Source organism: Pezoporus occidentalis, unplaced genomic scaffold (genome assembly GCF_034315485.1).
Source record: "Pezoporus occidentalis ecotype Australia unplaced genomic scaffold, CSIRO_AGI_Poc_V1 ctg200, whole genome shotgun sequence".
In the NCBI taxonomy this organism is placed as follows: Eukaryota; Metazoa; Chordata; class Aves; order Psittaciformes; family Psittacidae; genus Pezoporus; species Pezoporus occidentalis.
This window is the reverse complement of record NW_026913857.1, coordinates 2,135,098-2,150,026: the sequence shown is the minus strand read 5'-3', so window position 1 is coordinate 2,150,026 and position 14,929 is coordinate 2,135,098. Positions and strand designations below refer to the sequence as shown.

Below are 14,929 nucleotides of genomic sequence, written 5' to 3'. Positions count from 1 at the left end.
AAAGGGGAACAGGCATGAGGCTGAACTGCCTGGTCCGCATTGCACCGGTGCTGATGGGAAAAGAGGCACGCAGGGAGGAACTTTTTAAATCTATAACATCCAGCAGATATTTATAGATCTTTTATCTCTTTAGTGCCTTGGTGCCACAAATAAAAGCATACAGTGCTTTTCTGATACTTAAAGCAAACAAACAAACCCCTCACTGGTTTCCAGAAAGGTTTTGAGCCATGTGAGCATGGTCACTGATCAGTCTGAATTCAATTAGACTGATGAAACTGCTCCTGCCATCTGAGTTGGTGCTGTGCTGAGGGCTTTGCCTCTTCACCATCCTTTCCTGCATCAAGATGAGGGTTAATACACTCAGAAGTGAGGGTTTCTTGGCAGCTGGACTGAAACAGGCATCTCACATCCGCATGTGGTTTTGTCTCTGGGTTGGATCCTGGCTGGCAGTGGCGACGCCTGGTCTGGGTTTCCTGCATCCCTGGTCAACGCTGGGTAAATCCCTTGTGGCCCCAAGTGTCCCCAGGGGTGCCCAGAGCCCCTCTCCTGCAGCACACAGGGCAGGTCGGGTGAAAGGTGCTGCTCATCCCAACCCCTCTGATGCTCAACAAAGTGAGGGGCTTGGAGGGGCTGGACAAGGCAGGGGAAGGCACTTGAATTCATCTGTGATGTGAGCACCAGGAATCTGGGAGCCCCTTCCCAACCCAAAGTCTGGAAAATCCCCAGTGTGCTTCCTGCAGGGCTGAGATGCTGAAATGACTCATCCAGCTTGGATGATTAATGAATAATTGATTAATTAGATTACCTTTCTTTAGCCCTTGCCTACTGCAGGAAAGCCCCACTGTCTAGGGTGGACATCCCTTGATGGGAGGCCTGGGGTGGGGCTTTTGGAAATAAACCCCATGCTCCCACATGTCCCGGTTGTAGGCGATAACCTGCCTCCTTTCGTAGTGTTTGGGGGTCATTTTGTATTATTGCCCCCCAAAAACCAGCAGCTTCCCCAAATACCCTTTTTCTATAGATTCACAGCAGCAGGATGTGCCCCTGAACCCAGGCCATCCGGCTCTCGCCTCCTCCCTTGCTGCAGGCGACAGCCTTGTTTTGGAGATACTTCATTTTTGCTTTGTTTTTAAATTCTCCACGGGTCTGTGAATCTCTCGCAGTACAAACCTATGCTGTTCCTGCTCTAAAACCGCTATGTGACCTGCCCATCTGCATGGTATTGAATTACTTGGGGCTTAAAAAGCCGTATGAATCCCAGCCGACACTGCAGCCAGTACCTTGCTCAGAAAGGCATGCAAAGCCCCATGGCACACCAAGTGGAGTGGTTTTTCACCCTGGCAGCCGGTTTGCATCAGAACCTTTCGGTGAAGTAATTTATTCTTTCCTTTCCTCTCCTCAAGGTCCTGGAGAAGGGTCAGCAAGGGAGAAGCATCCATCCCCCAGCCCTGCCCACTGATGTAGGGCTGGAGTAATCCCATATTCAGGCACCTCTGATGCTTGTTTGGGTTAAAATGAGGTTTAAGCAGTGCTGTTGGCTCTGAACATCTATCCCCATAATGTGCTTATCAAGATAGTTTGAGTTAATTGTTTTTCCCCCAGGGCAGCCACCAGATTGTGGATGTCAGACGGTTACTGCTCTTCTTCACCCCAAGGGGCTGTGGACACCCACAGGCTGGTTTCTCTTCTCTTTTGTTTTTAATTTGGTTTGCTTTGTTTACCTAAAAGGGTCACCCATAGCCAGATTTCATTGCATCAGCAGAATAAACCTCTACATCTCCCTTCAGTGTTGGTGCTGCAGGAGCTAGGATTTGCATTGCCAAGACCTCCTCACCCTCCATTTTTTGCTTTAATGCCCAAGCACCCTCAAACGCACCCAGCCTCTGACACCTCTCCCCAGCACATCACTGGAAACCCTCTGCACCCACCATGTCCTGGATTCCCTTCGACTCAGCATAGTCCAGCAGTGATGTCCGATGATGACGGGAGAAGCGGCAGAGCAAACAGCTCCTGTTCTCCTTGTCCTCCTGCTGCCTGGCTGTCATTGCTGCCTGTCCCTGGGGTGGGTCCTCCGTCCCCTCTCACAGGCTCCACTCTCAACACCTTCCTCCCCAAGCCATCTTGCAATGTGCTCCTTGTGCTCCCTCCTCACTCCTGTGTCTGGCCTCAGTGTGTAGCAGTTCCCATTGTGCTGTATTTTATCTCTTCAGATAAACCAGTCTTTTTTATATCCCCCTGCACTCTCCTCTCTAACAGCTCGTTTCTATTTGTGTCTTTTAATCCTAGCAGAAAGGAAAGACATCCTAGAAACCCTGGCAGCCTCCTTTGGATCACCTCAAAGCTCCTTGTGACCCTCTCACTGCTTCCCCGCTTCCTACCCAGCTTCTCCCAGCTCCCATCCTCGGGGTTGAAAGCAGCCTCTGCCTTCCCATGCCCCTTCCCCGACCTCCTCTACTTTTCTGCTTAGCATTTCCTGTCTTATCACCTCCCCCAGCTGCAAAATTGGGCCCCAATTCACTGTAGTGGAACCGTGTGGATGTGGCCAGGGATGGATGGACTGGGGACAGGATGCACCTTCTCTTCCCACCTTTCCTTTCCCCGTTACACCTCCCCACCCCACATAACCTCAGGCTGTGGAAAAGGAGGTAAATATTTTTCAGCGAGCCATCCCCGCCACACGCTCATCTCCGATGCTATTCCAGGCCAGGCACGTTCTTACTGCTGTGCCTCACCCCCATCCAGCCAAGATCCCAGCGCCGCCTGCCAGAAGCGTGCACGCCGCTGCTGTTCGTGTGCCTCCTAGGGCTGCCCGGGCTTGTTCGGCAGTGGGGAGCTGCCAGCACCCAAAAGAACAGGCGTGGGGCAGGGTTGGGAGCATCCCCGGCACGTCCCAAGCACACCTCTGCCCTGGCAATGCTCCCATTTGCAGCCTGACTGTGGAATGGGAGGAATCGCCCGGCACCATCAGGCCACCCATTCCCCTTGCTTTTATGGAGCAAGAGTGCAGCCTGTCCAAGAGCACAAGGATCACTGCAGGAACGCATCAGTGATGTGGAAACACACGATTTCCTCTGAGCACCCACCTGCAAGGGAGCAAATTCAGCTTGTGCCTGGGGAAGGGCTGTGGGTGTTGCTGTTGCTTGCTCTTCTCTGTTCCGCCCAGACATGCAGGTGAGCAGCCATCCTCACCTGCCCCCTTTCGCATCCCTCCTCACCTCCCACCAGTCCTGCTATGGCTCTGCCATGTTGGGATGGGAGAACCTGAAGCTGGGAGCTGAACCAGATGTGGCCAAGCAATGTCCCTGGCCCGTCCCTCAGGGTGTTTTTGTGCACGGAGCTCTCTCGGTGAATCCCTCACTGGCTTCTCTACCCAGGCAGCACCCTGTTCCTGCACAACAGCACTGTGTGTGCTGGGCAGCTGGTCAAGGACCCTCACTGGTGCATTGTGGCTGCAGGATCTCCCACTGTAGTGCTCCCCTGTGGCAGCAAACCCAGTTTCATTTCACTGCCAAATGAAGGGCTGAAATACACTGGTTTAAGGCTGACTTGCAAATCTATCTTCCTTTTTGCCATTGTAACTGAGCTCAATGCTCCACCAGCAGTCTTCAAACTAGGTGATGGCAGGATACTGACTCCATGTGTCCTAGCAGCATCTTTCCCTGCATCCCTGGGCTGCTTCGCCACTGCCTGCCTGGGCAGGGAACAGGGCTTTGGCCACTCCTGGCCCATCCCTGTATTTTGCTTTGCGTTTGGTACCATTTTGTTTCAGAAAGCTCAGGATAAGGTGTTGGGAGGAAGTGTAGGGATGGCACAGGGTGGTTGAATCACATGGGATACGCTTAAGGCCCTGCTGTAGCGCAGTTGAAGCACAAAAACCAGGAGCAGCAGCTGAATATTAAATAAAAGATTTGACTTTTATTTAAAATAAAATGCATTTGTATATAGTCCTGAAACCACAGACTACAGGAACACAACACTGGTTATTCCTCAGCATTAAGTGGGGCAGGAGATCCCTCTCTGTTAGTGTTAATGCGGCGCTGGCTTAACGAACAGGGAGGTCCTGGCCCTGGGTATGGGTTATTGAGGGTGTTGTGGCGCAGCTCTGAAATCCCATTTAACTTAGATAAAAAAATTGCTGGACTAAAATTGTGGGGTTTTGGTTTTTGTTTCCTTTTGTTTCTTGGTTACTCCCCATACCCCTTACAGACATACTAGACTTAATGCTGATACTCCAAATCTATGCAGTATTCTAGCTGGCTTGTGAGACTAGTTAAAAAAACTGTACAATTTTATAAAATTTGTGTTTTTTACATTAGTTACACAAAACCTGTACTTCATAGACCTTTACTTCATATTGTAATGAAAAAGTTTGCATATCATAGGCAGAACAGTGACTATGCTGGTGAATACTAAAAGTGTCATAACACAATATGGTGTAAAAATAAAATAAAATTAAAAAAAATAAGACAATATAAATGATTATCAAAAGGCAAGTTAACAAATAAAACCAAGCTATAACAGATTAACAGAAGGTCATCTTCGAGGCCACACGCAACTGTCTTCAAAGTCATGTCAGGCACCTGCAGCAGTCCTGGTGCATGTAGTGTGAAAGGAGAGATGGCAGTTCTACTTACGGGTGGGACGACTTCCAAATAGGTCACATGTACAGAATAAAAAACACAAAGAAAAAGAAAACACTCATGCATTAAACATGATAAATAGACTTCATATAGGTTAAGCCCTGGATGGCTTTACAAGAAGATGGCTTAGAGTTCTCGTAGAAAATTGGCTATTTTAAGTCAGTCAAATCTTATCCTGATCTGCCCATCAGATTCTGTATCTCAAGGCCAGTAGCACGATCTCCCTGGCCCAGATGCGGTCTTGTTACAGCAAATTAACAGAAGTGCTCATTAGTGCACACAGATTAACTGGTCTGGTAATGCAAAAATTGTCATGATAAAAAAAAGATACATTTCAAGCTTACTTTATTAAGCAGCATATTTCAAAGAACAGCTTTTTAAAGTTAAATATTAATATGGCCATGGGGTTTCCTCTCGGTGTACAGTACATGGGACTCACACCCAACCACTGGTCAGTTTGTAGAACATCTCTTCATCTAAGCTCTCATTCTGATCTTTCGCTCGTGTCGACAAGAAGATGTAGCCGCCGATGAACTCGTGAACCACTTTGCAATCCACCTCCGTGCAAATGAAGGACACCCGAACGTCATCTGCAAACTCCACTGTCACCTAGAAAGCAAAACCACAGCGTTAGGCTCACCCGAAGGACTGGCGCTGCCATACACTCTTCCCTCTGTCTCATTCTCCTTTTTCTGTTAACCCAGATGCCTTTTCCAAGCAAAAGCCAGTGACAAAAACGATGATTTGGACTTGATCCTTATGTCTCCCTTCCGATTTGAGATATTCTATGATACAGTGACTATTATTCAAATGTTTAGACACACAAATACCTCTTACTTTTATTTAATTTTCTATTTTATTTATCTTTTTATTTATTTACTTAAATTCTCATTACACCTTTCATTCTGCCGTGACTCACAGGTAATTACCCAGCACATCTGCATCTCTCAGCGGTATCTTTTCACTTTTTCCTGTGAGTTTTGGTTTTGTAAGTGGAAATTTGGCTGTAGAAATGCTCAGTGGGGGCTGCGGGGAGCTCATTTTGCAGTGACTGAATAGACTGCCTGTTTATTGATGCCTGTTATTTTTTTGTCCCCCCATCAGTGACAGCTCTACAGGAGGGAAGGGAATTCCCAGCAGACTATCCGAGACGAATAACTGGGATATTTGGGCTTGCAACAGAGTCAAAACAAAGACTCTGAGGCAGAGGGGAAGCTGAATAATTTCTCTAGCAACTCTTAATGACTGCAAACCGCAGAAGAAAAGCCCTCACGTATCCCTGGCAATTCTGATGAGATGATCCACTGAAAAGGAGCAGAGAAAGTTTGCTCATCCAAATTTAACAGTTGGGTAAAAGCCCATCTTGGAGCCTAGTGATGGCTCTACTGTTGCTTTTCATTACTTACATGGAAGTTTGAGCTGTACTGCAAATAAAAGGAATTTTAGTGCATATAAAGCCGGTCCATTTATGTTACTGTTAGGGTCAAGCCTGAGCATCAGTTCTAGTCTGATTTTATTTTGCTGCCTTTGAGTGGGTGTTCAGAGACCAGAGAAAATGGTTATGCAGGAAGCGTGTAACTGTGTTAAAGACAGGTTCAGGGTTTGCTGTTCTTTTGTTTAAGGGTCATATTCAACTCCACCAACAGTTAGGACAAGCTCTGCTAGATCTCTAAGGAGGGAGAAGAGGAGGGAGGAGAAACTGTATCACATCAATGCAGCTGGATGGGACACGCTTTAGAAAACAGCACTGTGAAAACCTGACTTTTTACAAGCTGACTTACAAAGTTGAATTAACACCCCCCCCACCTCCGAGAGCAGCGCCTGTCTCCCATCACAGCAGCAGAGGAAGCGCCTGAGGTGTAAAACACCAGCTCACCATTTTAATCTCCCAGTTCACGTTCCACTGCTTCATGTTGCTGAACCGCCAGGTTTTGACGGCGTCGCCCGTGCTCGCGTCCATCCGTATCAGCCGGTTGTAGGCAATGCCGATCAGCTCCTCCTTCTTGCCCCCCTGGAACCTGTGACGCAGTGAGAGGTTAATAAATGCATGCCTGCGATACACAGCTACGTGTGTTAAACGGCAGCTGAGTTAACATATAAAATTGGGTTTATGAGCCAATGCAATTACTGCTGTTTGATTTCAGTTCCACTTCAATTTCCACAGCTAAGGATGTGCTGCATATCTAACCTGCTCCATGCTCATGAAACCCCTCCTGTTCTTCCCAGCAGACCCACCAACCTTGCAATGAAATGTGTGATGCCGAACTCCGGCAGCGACTGCCAGGCTTGAATAAACCGCATCTTCGCCTCGATGAGGCTCATCTGGGCAACGTTCTGATGGGCCTCCAGGATGCGTGCCGTGATCTGCGGGTGGTGAGACACACCAGCTTTAGGCAAGGGGGTCATTAGTGGCATCTCGACTGTCATGCGAATGGGTGATGACTTGGGAGGTGTATGGGTGCCAGCGTGGTTATGAACACACACAATCAATTTCTACCCTGAGGTCTTATTTCAGCTATGACTGCTCAAACCCCGTGACCACAGCTGATAACGTGGAGCTGCTTTTGCTTCGTATCTCCAGACATATAAAAGCAAATATAGATCTGAGCTGTCTGGAGGCAAAGAGCTGCTCAGGCTTAGTTAGTTTAAGATGCAGGATGTGAGCAAACAGTGGGGCAAATTTCTGGTGTAGGGTTTCCAGTTTCACAGCATGAATCATTGGGGACCATTATAAAAACCACACAGGGCCCACGTTTCTTGGGGAGGGTGTAGGTTTTGCTAGTCTTTTCCCTGCTGCCCTTCAAACCAAAGGGGCTCTAGGCTATTTTAAGCTTTATCTTAAATTTATCTTTATTTTATTGTTGCTGTCACTTACCAAGTCTCTTACATAGCCTGGCTGAAGATGGCAAGGCGAAATAAAAAAAAAAGGAGGCAGAAAGAAAAAAAAAAGCAATCAGAAATAATGGCAACAAAGCAAAGAAAAAGTGTAAATTAACTGCAAACCAAAGTTCAAGCAAAAAAACCACATGCACAATTTCTTAGGTGAAAAAGCAGCCAAAGTGAACATAAGGACGGAGAGAAGATAACACTTGCCGCTTGTGCTGGCCCTGCCTGAACACTGGTGTGGTCCTGGCTGCCCAGCACCCTATAGAGATGGTTTTGGTCCTGCTGGTGAATGAAGGGGAGAGTGAAGCTGCCAGCTCAGAGGAGAATTAATGTCCTCATACTCCTCCCCGTGCCTCTGCACGAACTCAAGCCCACTTTCTATGGGTCATTAAAACTCAATAGCTCCTTTTATGTGAGATATACAGAGAGATGATGGGGATACTGCCTGGGGTAGCAGGCAGCTGGAGGAGGATATCAGCTGGGCTTCCTGGGGATGCATCTGCCCTTGCAAGCCAGCAGCACACTGCTCCGACACTGAACCCCAGGAAGGCACCTGAGAGCTGTGAATACGCTTAGTTTGTGTTGGTTTGGGTTTTTCTGTATTTAGGATTTGGTGCTCCCCAAATCCAACCTGCCAACCCTAGGCTGCTGCAAGGGCATGTGGAGATAAACACCACCCCAGTGGGTCTGGGGCTGGTGTGGGACCAAGAGCCTCTATAAATCCTCCAGCAAGGCCCACTGCCAATTCCCATTTCAGCACCATCTGTGGGCTGCACAACCTCTTCCTCCTCCTTCTCCTTCCCCATGTCTGGGTGCTGAGGGACCCTCGTGGCCAAATTCCATGCATTCCTGCAGCCTCCATCCCTCCGTTCCTCCCAGCTGAGTGCTGCCCACAAACATCTTCCGCTGCCGCAAGCTCTGCCTCTGGCCATAAAGGAAAAGCCTAAATCTGATGTTTAGCCCATGTCTATATGGGACCTGGTGTTTGCATCGCAGCTGCCGGTCCAGTGTGGCGCAGGGAGAGGGCTCATGCCCATCCCCATGGTTTGATGGAGGTTATTTTTCTAATGAGGATACCTGCACAGTAAGCAAGTTCTGCAAGCTAATATTTTTCCAGGTGCCTCCATTTTACTGAGTTCAAGCCTAGAAGGCATTATATGCATTAAAATGGTATATTTATGCAGCCTCTCCTCTATCCAAGTGGATATAAAAGCTTATTCAGAAGAATAATAAGGGCTATATAAAATGTAACTCTACTGCCAGGAAATCATCATGCTTTGCCAGTAAAAAGTTACATTTTTCCTGCTTCTCTGACTTGCAGCCTTCTGGGTTTGGAGAAAATTGTATCTAGCTACAGCCAGCCTGAAGCACACAGGCTGTGAAGCTACAGCTGAACGATTAAGTCACAGAAAGGCCCACAGAGCAATGACTTAATTATTTTTACTGCTGTTCTGACATATAATGTCTCTCAGAAAGTTATGCATTTATTTCCAGTGCAGAACAGTTCAGCCCTGTCATGCATAGACCAAATGTAGCGTGGAGTTCAAGCACAAGTCACAGCAACTCAAAATGAAGCAAATGTTTCAAGGACTGGCATTTGGAAGTAGTGGAAAAGCGAAGAGAGAAATATGCAAACCGCATTACAGCCAAGTCTGGATAAAGCACTGCAAGCAACTGCAACTCTGCTGATCCTGAGGATTTCTGCACGGACTCTGTGCAAGGGAAGGGGTTTTAATCCCAGCACCGGGACTGACTTCATCTCACCGCTGCTACATCTGTGAGGGGAGAGATGGGGCAGCTGACCCATGCTTTGCTGCACTGTTGCTCAGTAGCAGCAGGGGTAAAAACCATTCCCAAAATGTATTCAAAGTAAATGTAAATGAATTTTAAATGTGTTAAACAGTTCCCTGCTGCCAAAGCTGTGTACATGCAGCATCACATAATGTATGGCAGAATTAAGGTCATGGGTGTCATCCCCAGGTGCTGGATCGAAACCACACATTTCAGTCGGCATTTCATTTTAGTAACCACGTGCATCCGATTAAGTGACACATCCAAAACACACAGTGTTAAACACCAGGTACCGCCGAAATGGGTGCACGGTCAGCCCGGTCCACACCAACACCGTGCCGGCAGAGCGGGTGAGCACGTACCTGCTTGTTCTTGTACTTCTTCAGGTAGCGAGGAGAAACCAGACACTCGGGATTGATGTCGGTGTTGATTTGTTCTGGGATCAGCTGCGGGTCTGGGTTCAAATGCTGCATTTTCAGGAAGGAGAGGATGTTCTGCACTTCCATGCCGTAGGAGCTGTCAGCCATCGTCTTGCCCTTGGAGGCCAGGCGGCAGGCAGCCATCCAGCTGGCGTACTGCGTCTCCTGCCCCCCGAAACAGAGACCCATGCCCATCAGAGTGGTGGGGGTACCATCTGCCAGCCCCAGTTAAACTCCAGGGAGCCTTTATTTCCCTTCCAGCCCAGGAGACTGAAGCACACACAGAAGACAGGCAGAAACCCAACCAATGTGTAGACTATAACCATGGGACAAAGCCAGGGAACAGCAGGGGCTAATTTTCTACTCCAAATTCACGCGTGTGCCCACGTGCAACACTGAACACAGAGCTGAGACACGTGAGTGCATTTGCTTTTTTTTTCATCACCAGCTACACGGCCCATCTGAACATGAGCTGATGGTAGGCAAAGGGCAAAGAGACAGCCAGTCCAAGTGATAAACTTACATTATCGCAGCGAAGCCAGATTTCATTCATTCCCTCCGCCACTGGAATCAGAAGTTTGATGTTAAACTTCTGACCAGAGATGTTCACATCAGGGGTGACTTCACATCCTGCAATGAGGCCAGGGTTTAACAGGGGTGTCAAGAACCATGCTTTAAAAAAAGGGGGAAAAAAACCCTAAACACAAAGGAAGAAAAGGAAAACCAAAGCTCTCCTATAAACACTGTTTCCTATGACATCTCAGCACTGCAAAAGTTTTGCACCACATCTCTGATGGATGAACACTCTACATAGCAGGGACAAAAAAACTTGTCCAATGTCTCTTTTTCCAAGTGACAAGAAAAAAGGGTGCAAAAAGCAAGACCTGATCTAAAAGCAAGGGAGCCAAAGCTAAAGCATGCTTGCAGAATTCACCTTGTAGATCCTGCCTGGCCTTGTGAATGGACCCGATGGCTGGCATTTTTATGGAACGGTGGGATAAGGTGGCAGGATGGGTGGGGACTCTCACCCCCAAACCCCTATACATCATTTCAGACGGGCACATCGCTGCTATAGTCACTAGCGAGGTGTGAGCATCCCACTTTTGGTGTCTGTAGAAAACTACAAGTGGTTGCATAAACAGTGGGGGGTGATGAACTGAACCAACCAAGTTAGCCCGGGCACTGCTTCAACTCTGCCTCCGAGATCTAGAAGTGCCATCACAGCAGATATGCCAAAAGCTCCCAAAAAGGTCCTGCAGGCCAGGCTTCACCCTATCTGCAGCCTGAGGTCACCTGGCTTCACATGTCCTGCCTCCACAGGGAACAAAATGAGCTCTCTGCAGTTCGGTGGCTGCTGGAGCAGGAATGTTTCACTTGACATAAGAAAAGCCAACAGCCGCAGGAATTTAAAAACTCATGTGCAAAGCTCACAGGGAGTGATAGAGCAAGGCTGGTCCCAACCAGCACCTTTTAACCAAAAGTTAAAAGGCAGCAGAGGAAGAGAATGGTCTGTTCTCTCCAGCTCAGGCTTATTCTCTGCTTGGGAGTTAGTCCAATTCCTTTGGATAGCCATGACAAAAAGGAGAACAGCAAGTTGTCTCCCCATGCTCCTTGGGAGCTGGTGGGTTGGGGTCACAAGTACCATGTACTCACTTTCTAGAAGTCTAAACATATGCCATTCTATCAAACCCAGCCACCCTCATTCCTTTAAATGTATTTACCCAACCCTAGGATGGCATCCCAAGAAGATAAACCAGTGTGAAAAGAAGATGCAAGAGGACCAGCCGATTAGTACAATAAAATACAACAGCATTTACACTTCTCTTACCTCTCAGGTTCATCTGGTGCGCAGGAGTCCCATTGGATTCCTCTTTGCTTTTATAGCAGGAGATAGAGGTATCTTTGAATGTGCACCAATATGGCTTGTAGCCTTTCAACGTCAGCTTCTTGGGCCTGCCAGACAAGTTGAGGGACATAAAATTCAGTTTAAGCTCCTAAACCAAGCTGCTGCACCAGGAAACTCATTTCACCCTTGAAAATCTGGTGTCAGCAATCTGGGACAGTCCCTGTCTGTAAGCTCAGCCACCACTCATCATCCCTTCACTACAATGGTGGGTTAAGAAATTGAGCTGTAACTGCAAGTTTGGATTCTTCGATCCCATGGAGGTCCCACTAATTTGGGGCAAGGTCAGGGGAGCTGGAGAACTGTATTACAAGAATAGACCTGTCTACAAACTGCTGTGAATTATGCCTCTTCACCCACCACATTACACTGGAACCACTTTGCTCAAGCTCTGAAAGGAAGCGGTACTTCTAACAGATCTGTCACTCTGACAGTACTGAGAATACAAGTATATGCATGAGTACACTTGTTGTTTTCTTTTTAAATACTCCACTTTACATCAGAAAAGGTTCAGCTCTTTTCTATGGAAAACACGGATTTTGCTTGACTCTGCATAAGAACTGATGGGGCTGCAAGCCTGCAGCAAAAGTGACCACCTGGCATGGTGGTACCCTGAGCCTGCTCATCCCACCATGAGCCCAGGACCTTTCCAGAGCTGCAAGTTTCTCAATTTCTTAACCCCAGTTAATTTCTAAACCTTATTCACAGGCTGTGTTCGCAGCCTCTCCCTGCAGTGCACTTCTCACATCTCCATCCCAGAAACAGCTGCTGAACCCTCATCTGTAAGAATCACATGTGTGATGGCCCCAACTGCTTGTCCTTGAGAGCTTGTGATGGACCTCTGCATTTTCATTTCCAAGCAAAACCATGCTGGAGGCTGCTCAGGGTGTGTGAGTCAGAAGGAAATTGGGATGGTGTGGGAGAAACACAGTGTCTGAATGAGCCTCGCTGCTCCCACACGACTAATGGACATCTGAACTTGAAGTATCTGCTGCCTCCTTCTGTCTGTGCTGGTTTTCCTCCTCCTAAAGCCCTGGCACACATAGCCCTGTCCTATACAAACTTTACAACTGCAGTTTCTTTTGAAAGCTGCCTCCCACTACAGAATTCACCAACCTCGAGCCAAGCCATCCTACACGTGCAGGTTTTTCCATCCTTCGCTCTCATGCTTTGCTAAAGATGCTTTAATACATCTTTTGGCTAGCACAGGCAGTAACATGGGTGGCAGGGGAGAAAGAAACATCCCAAAACTGCAGCAACACCAAGCATTTATAGGGACATACATGTAGGAATTCTATGTAAGGCATACTAGGGACGTATGCTGCAGCCCCTCTTCAGCTGAAGTGTGACAAGAAGCATGTCCAAAGCTGGACCATCTCCTAATGTCATGTCATTTATGTTGGGTTCCTGGCACTAAAATACCACCTGGCCAACATTTTTAGGAGCACATGGCAATTCTGTGCCTCCCTGCCATGGCAGGACAGCCTCAAATCCCAACCCAGCACTTGGGGCTTGCATCAGGTGAGGAGCCAACAGCTTCTTGCTGCTTCATCTCCTGTCCCACCAACTGGCACTCCAATTTGCAATTAGCTCCCCAAGTCGTGCCTCATTTTATTGCGAACAAGCACACTGAAGGAAATAGCAAGGGGATTGTTTGTTTGTTCAAGGTGGGGGGAAAGCCACTCAGATGCAGGGCACAGGCTGCAGCCCTGAAACTTTGCCTCAGTTGAGACAGTCCATAAGCCCTGATGGAGACCTTATTAATTTACCTTCAGAGAGGAAGAAAGAGCTTTTCAGAGCAGAAGTGCCAAGTTCTGGCTCCAGAACCAAACAATTAATAAAATAAAGGCTTCTTCCAGAACTGTTTTACTGGCTACAGCTTTTCTTCTATATCCTATAGCTATGCTGTGGAATCTCATCCGTATTTCCAGTTTCCAGAATGTTCACTGGAATCCTTGCTGCAGCAGGCAATAAATTGCAAGAGACGGTCGTGGCTGCCAAAATGTTACTCCAAGTCCAGACGTTCCCGGTTTTCACGTACCACCATCAGAGTCAAAGCAAAATATAACCACCCCAAACTAAACCCTGAGTGAGCTGGAGGAGGAGCAGAGCAGAGTCAGCTTAACCTGCTCCTCTTGGCAAGGAGAGGGCAGAGTGACTGGGATCTCAGCTCTTTAGAATTCACCCAGCCTCTTCCAAACCAGGAGGAGGAGTAAGGTTTCTATGTTCCACTTCTAATTTTAGGATGGCTTGATTATCCCCTGGGCATTAAGTGTGTGACAAACATCCCAGCACGCACTCCTGGCTACGGGATGCAGGAAACTTTCCTGGAGGGATGTGTACCTGCTGGGGTGGCAACAGTGGGAAAACACTCTTTGTTTTGTATTTAAGAACTGATCAAGTTCAGTATCAAGTATTTCAATAGTGTGTAATAGTGACTGTGCTACAGGATAAAGTAAACTGTTTTGACAGTAAGAAAGCACCGATAGTGAGCTGTGCTATTACACAGCAATTGCCTGGTGGCTTTTCACAGGAGAATAACGTAGTGTGTGCAGCAAGATCTTAAGGCCAGGACATAAATTTAAAAAAGGATTTAGGCGATAGGACCATTAATTATTCACAGGCATTACCAGTTTCACAAGCACCCCTTCCCATCAGCACTTACTTGAAGACTTTAATGTAGTCGGCGAGCTCGGGGATGGAAGTGATGTCACCCTGAAAAGAAAAGATTACCCCATTCACCCGCATGCCAGAGTGGGGCCGGGGTGCTGGGTGTGTGAGAGAAGGGATGCTGCGCAGGGGAGGAAGCCAGGGGCAGCTTCACTGAACATCAGGGCTCAGGGGTCATGAAAATGCTCCTGAGAAAGCCTCATCCACTTCACAGGAGAAGCAAGCAGAGAAAAATCCATGGCACAGAAGTGCTGTCTGCAAACCAGAGGACAAGGTTTTATTTTCCTTTGAGGAATTCCTGCTGCTGCTGGAGCCAATTCCCACCCGCGAGGTCACTGGCGGTCACACCAGCTCATGTTCGCATAGGGGTTTTTCTCTTCCCTTAGTTATTTCCTTATGCTCCAAACAAAAGGAAAAGATGCTGCTCTGCATGTCCATGGAGGACTAGGGAAGGGTTTTCTGACAGTCTGGAAAGGTTTTCTGCTCCCAGCTTTTTAAATATTGATGTTACTTATATTTAAATATGTTATTTAAATGTTATTTATGTTATGTTTATGTTATATTTAAATATTGATTATATGCAGGAGAAAAATATACAGGGTGGCACTTGCAATTCCCAC

The 14,929-nt window shown here is 47.5% G+C and overlaps 1 protein-coding gene across 4 annotated transcripts in view; it reads right to left on the bottom strand.

Annotated features, from left to right (window-relative positions):
* Positions 1 to 3,889: 3,889 nt before the first annotated feature.
* FERMT2 (FERM domain containing kindlin 2) overlaps positions 3,890 to 14,929 on the bottom strand; it is a 51,093-nt gene continuing 40,053 nt past the window's right edge. For 2 of the 4 annotated variants that reach the window (XM_062618476.1, XM_062618478.1), the window contains 8 exons: positions 14,305 to 14,354; positions 11,565 to 11,689; positions 10,260 to 10,366; positions 9,680 to 9,901; positions 7,516 to 7,536; positions 6,880 to 7,004; positions 6,517 to 6,658; positions 3,890 to 5,249 (listed from right to left, as the gene is read on the bottom strand). In XM_062618476.1, the coding sequence (XP_062474460.1) occupies positions 5,076 to 5,249; positions 6,517 to 6,658; positions 6,880 to 7,004; positions 7,516 to 7,536; positions 9,680 to 9,901; positions 10,260 to 10,366; positions 11,565 to 11,689; positions 14,305 to 14,354 (966 nt within the window). In that variant the 3' untranslated portion in view covers positions 3,890 to 5,075. The remainder of the gene's footprint in view (positions 5,250 to 6,516; positions 6,659 to 6,879; positions 7,005 to 7,515; positions 7,537 to 9,679; positions 9,902 to 10,259; positions 10,367 to 11,564; positions 11,690 to 14,304; positions 14,355 to 14,929) is intronic. The other 2 variants (XM_062618477.1, XM_062618479.1) reach the window with 1 other exon arrangement.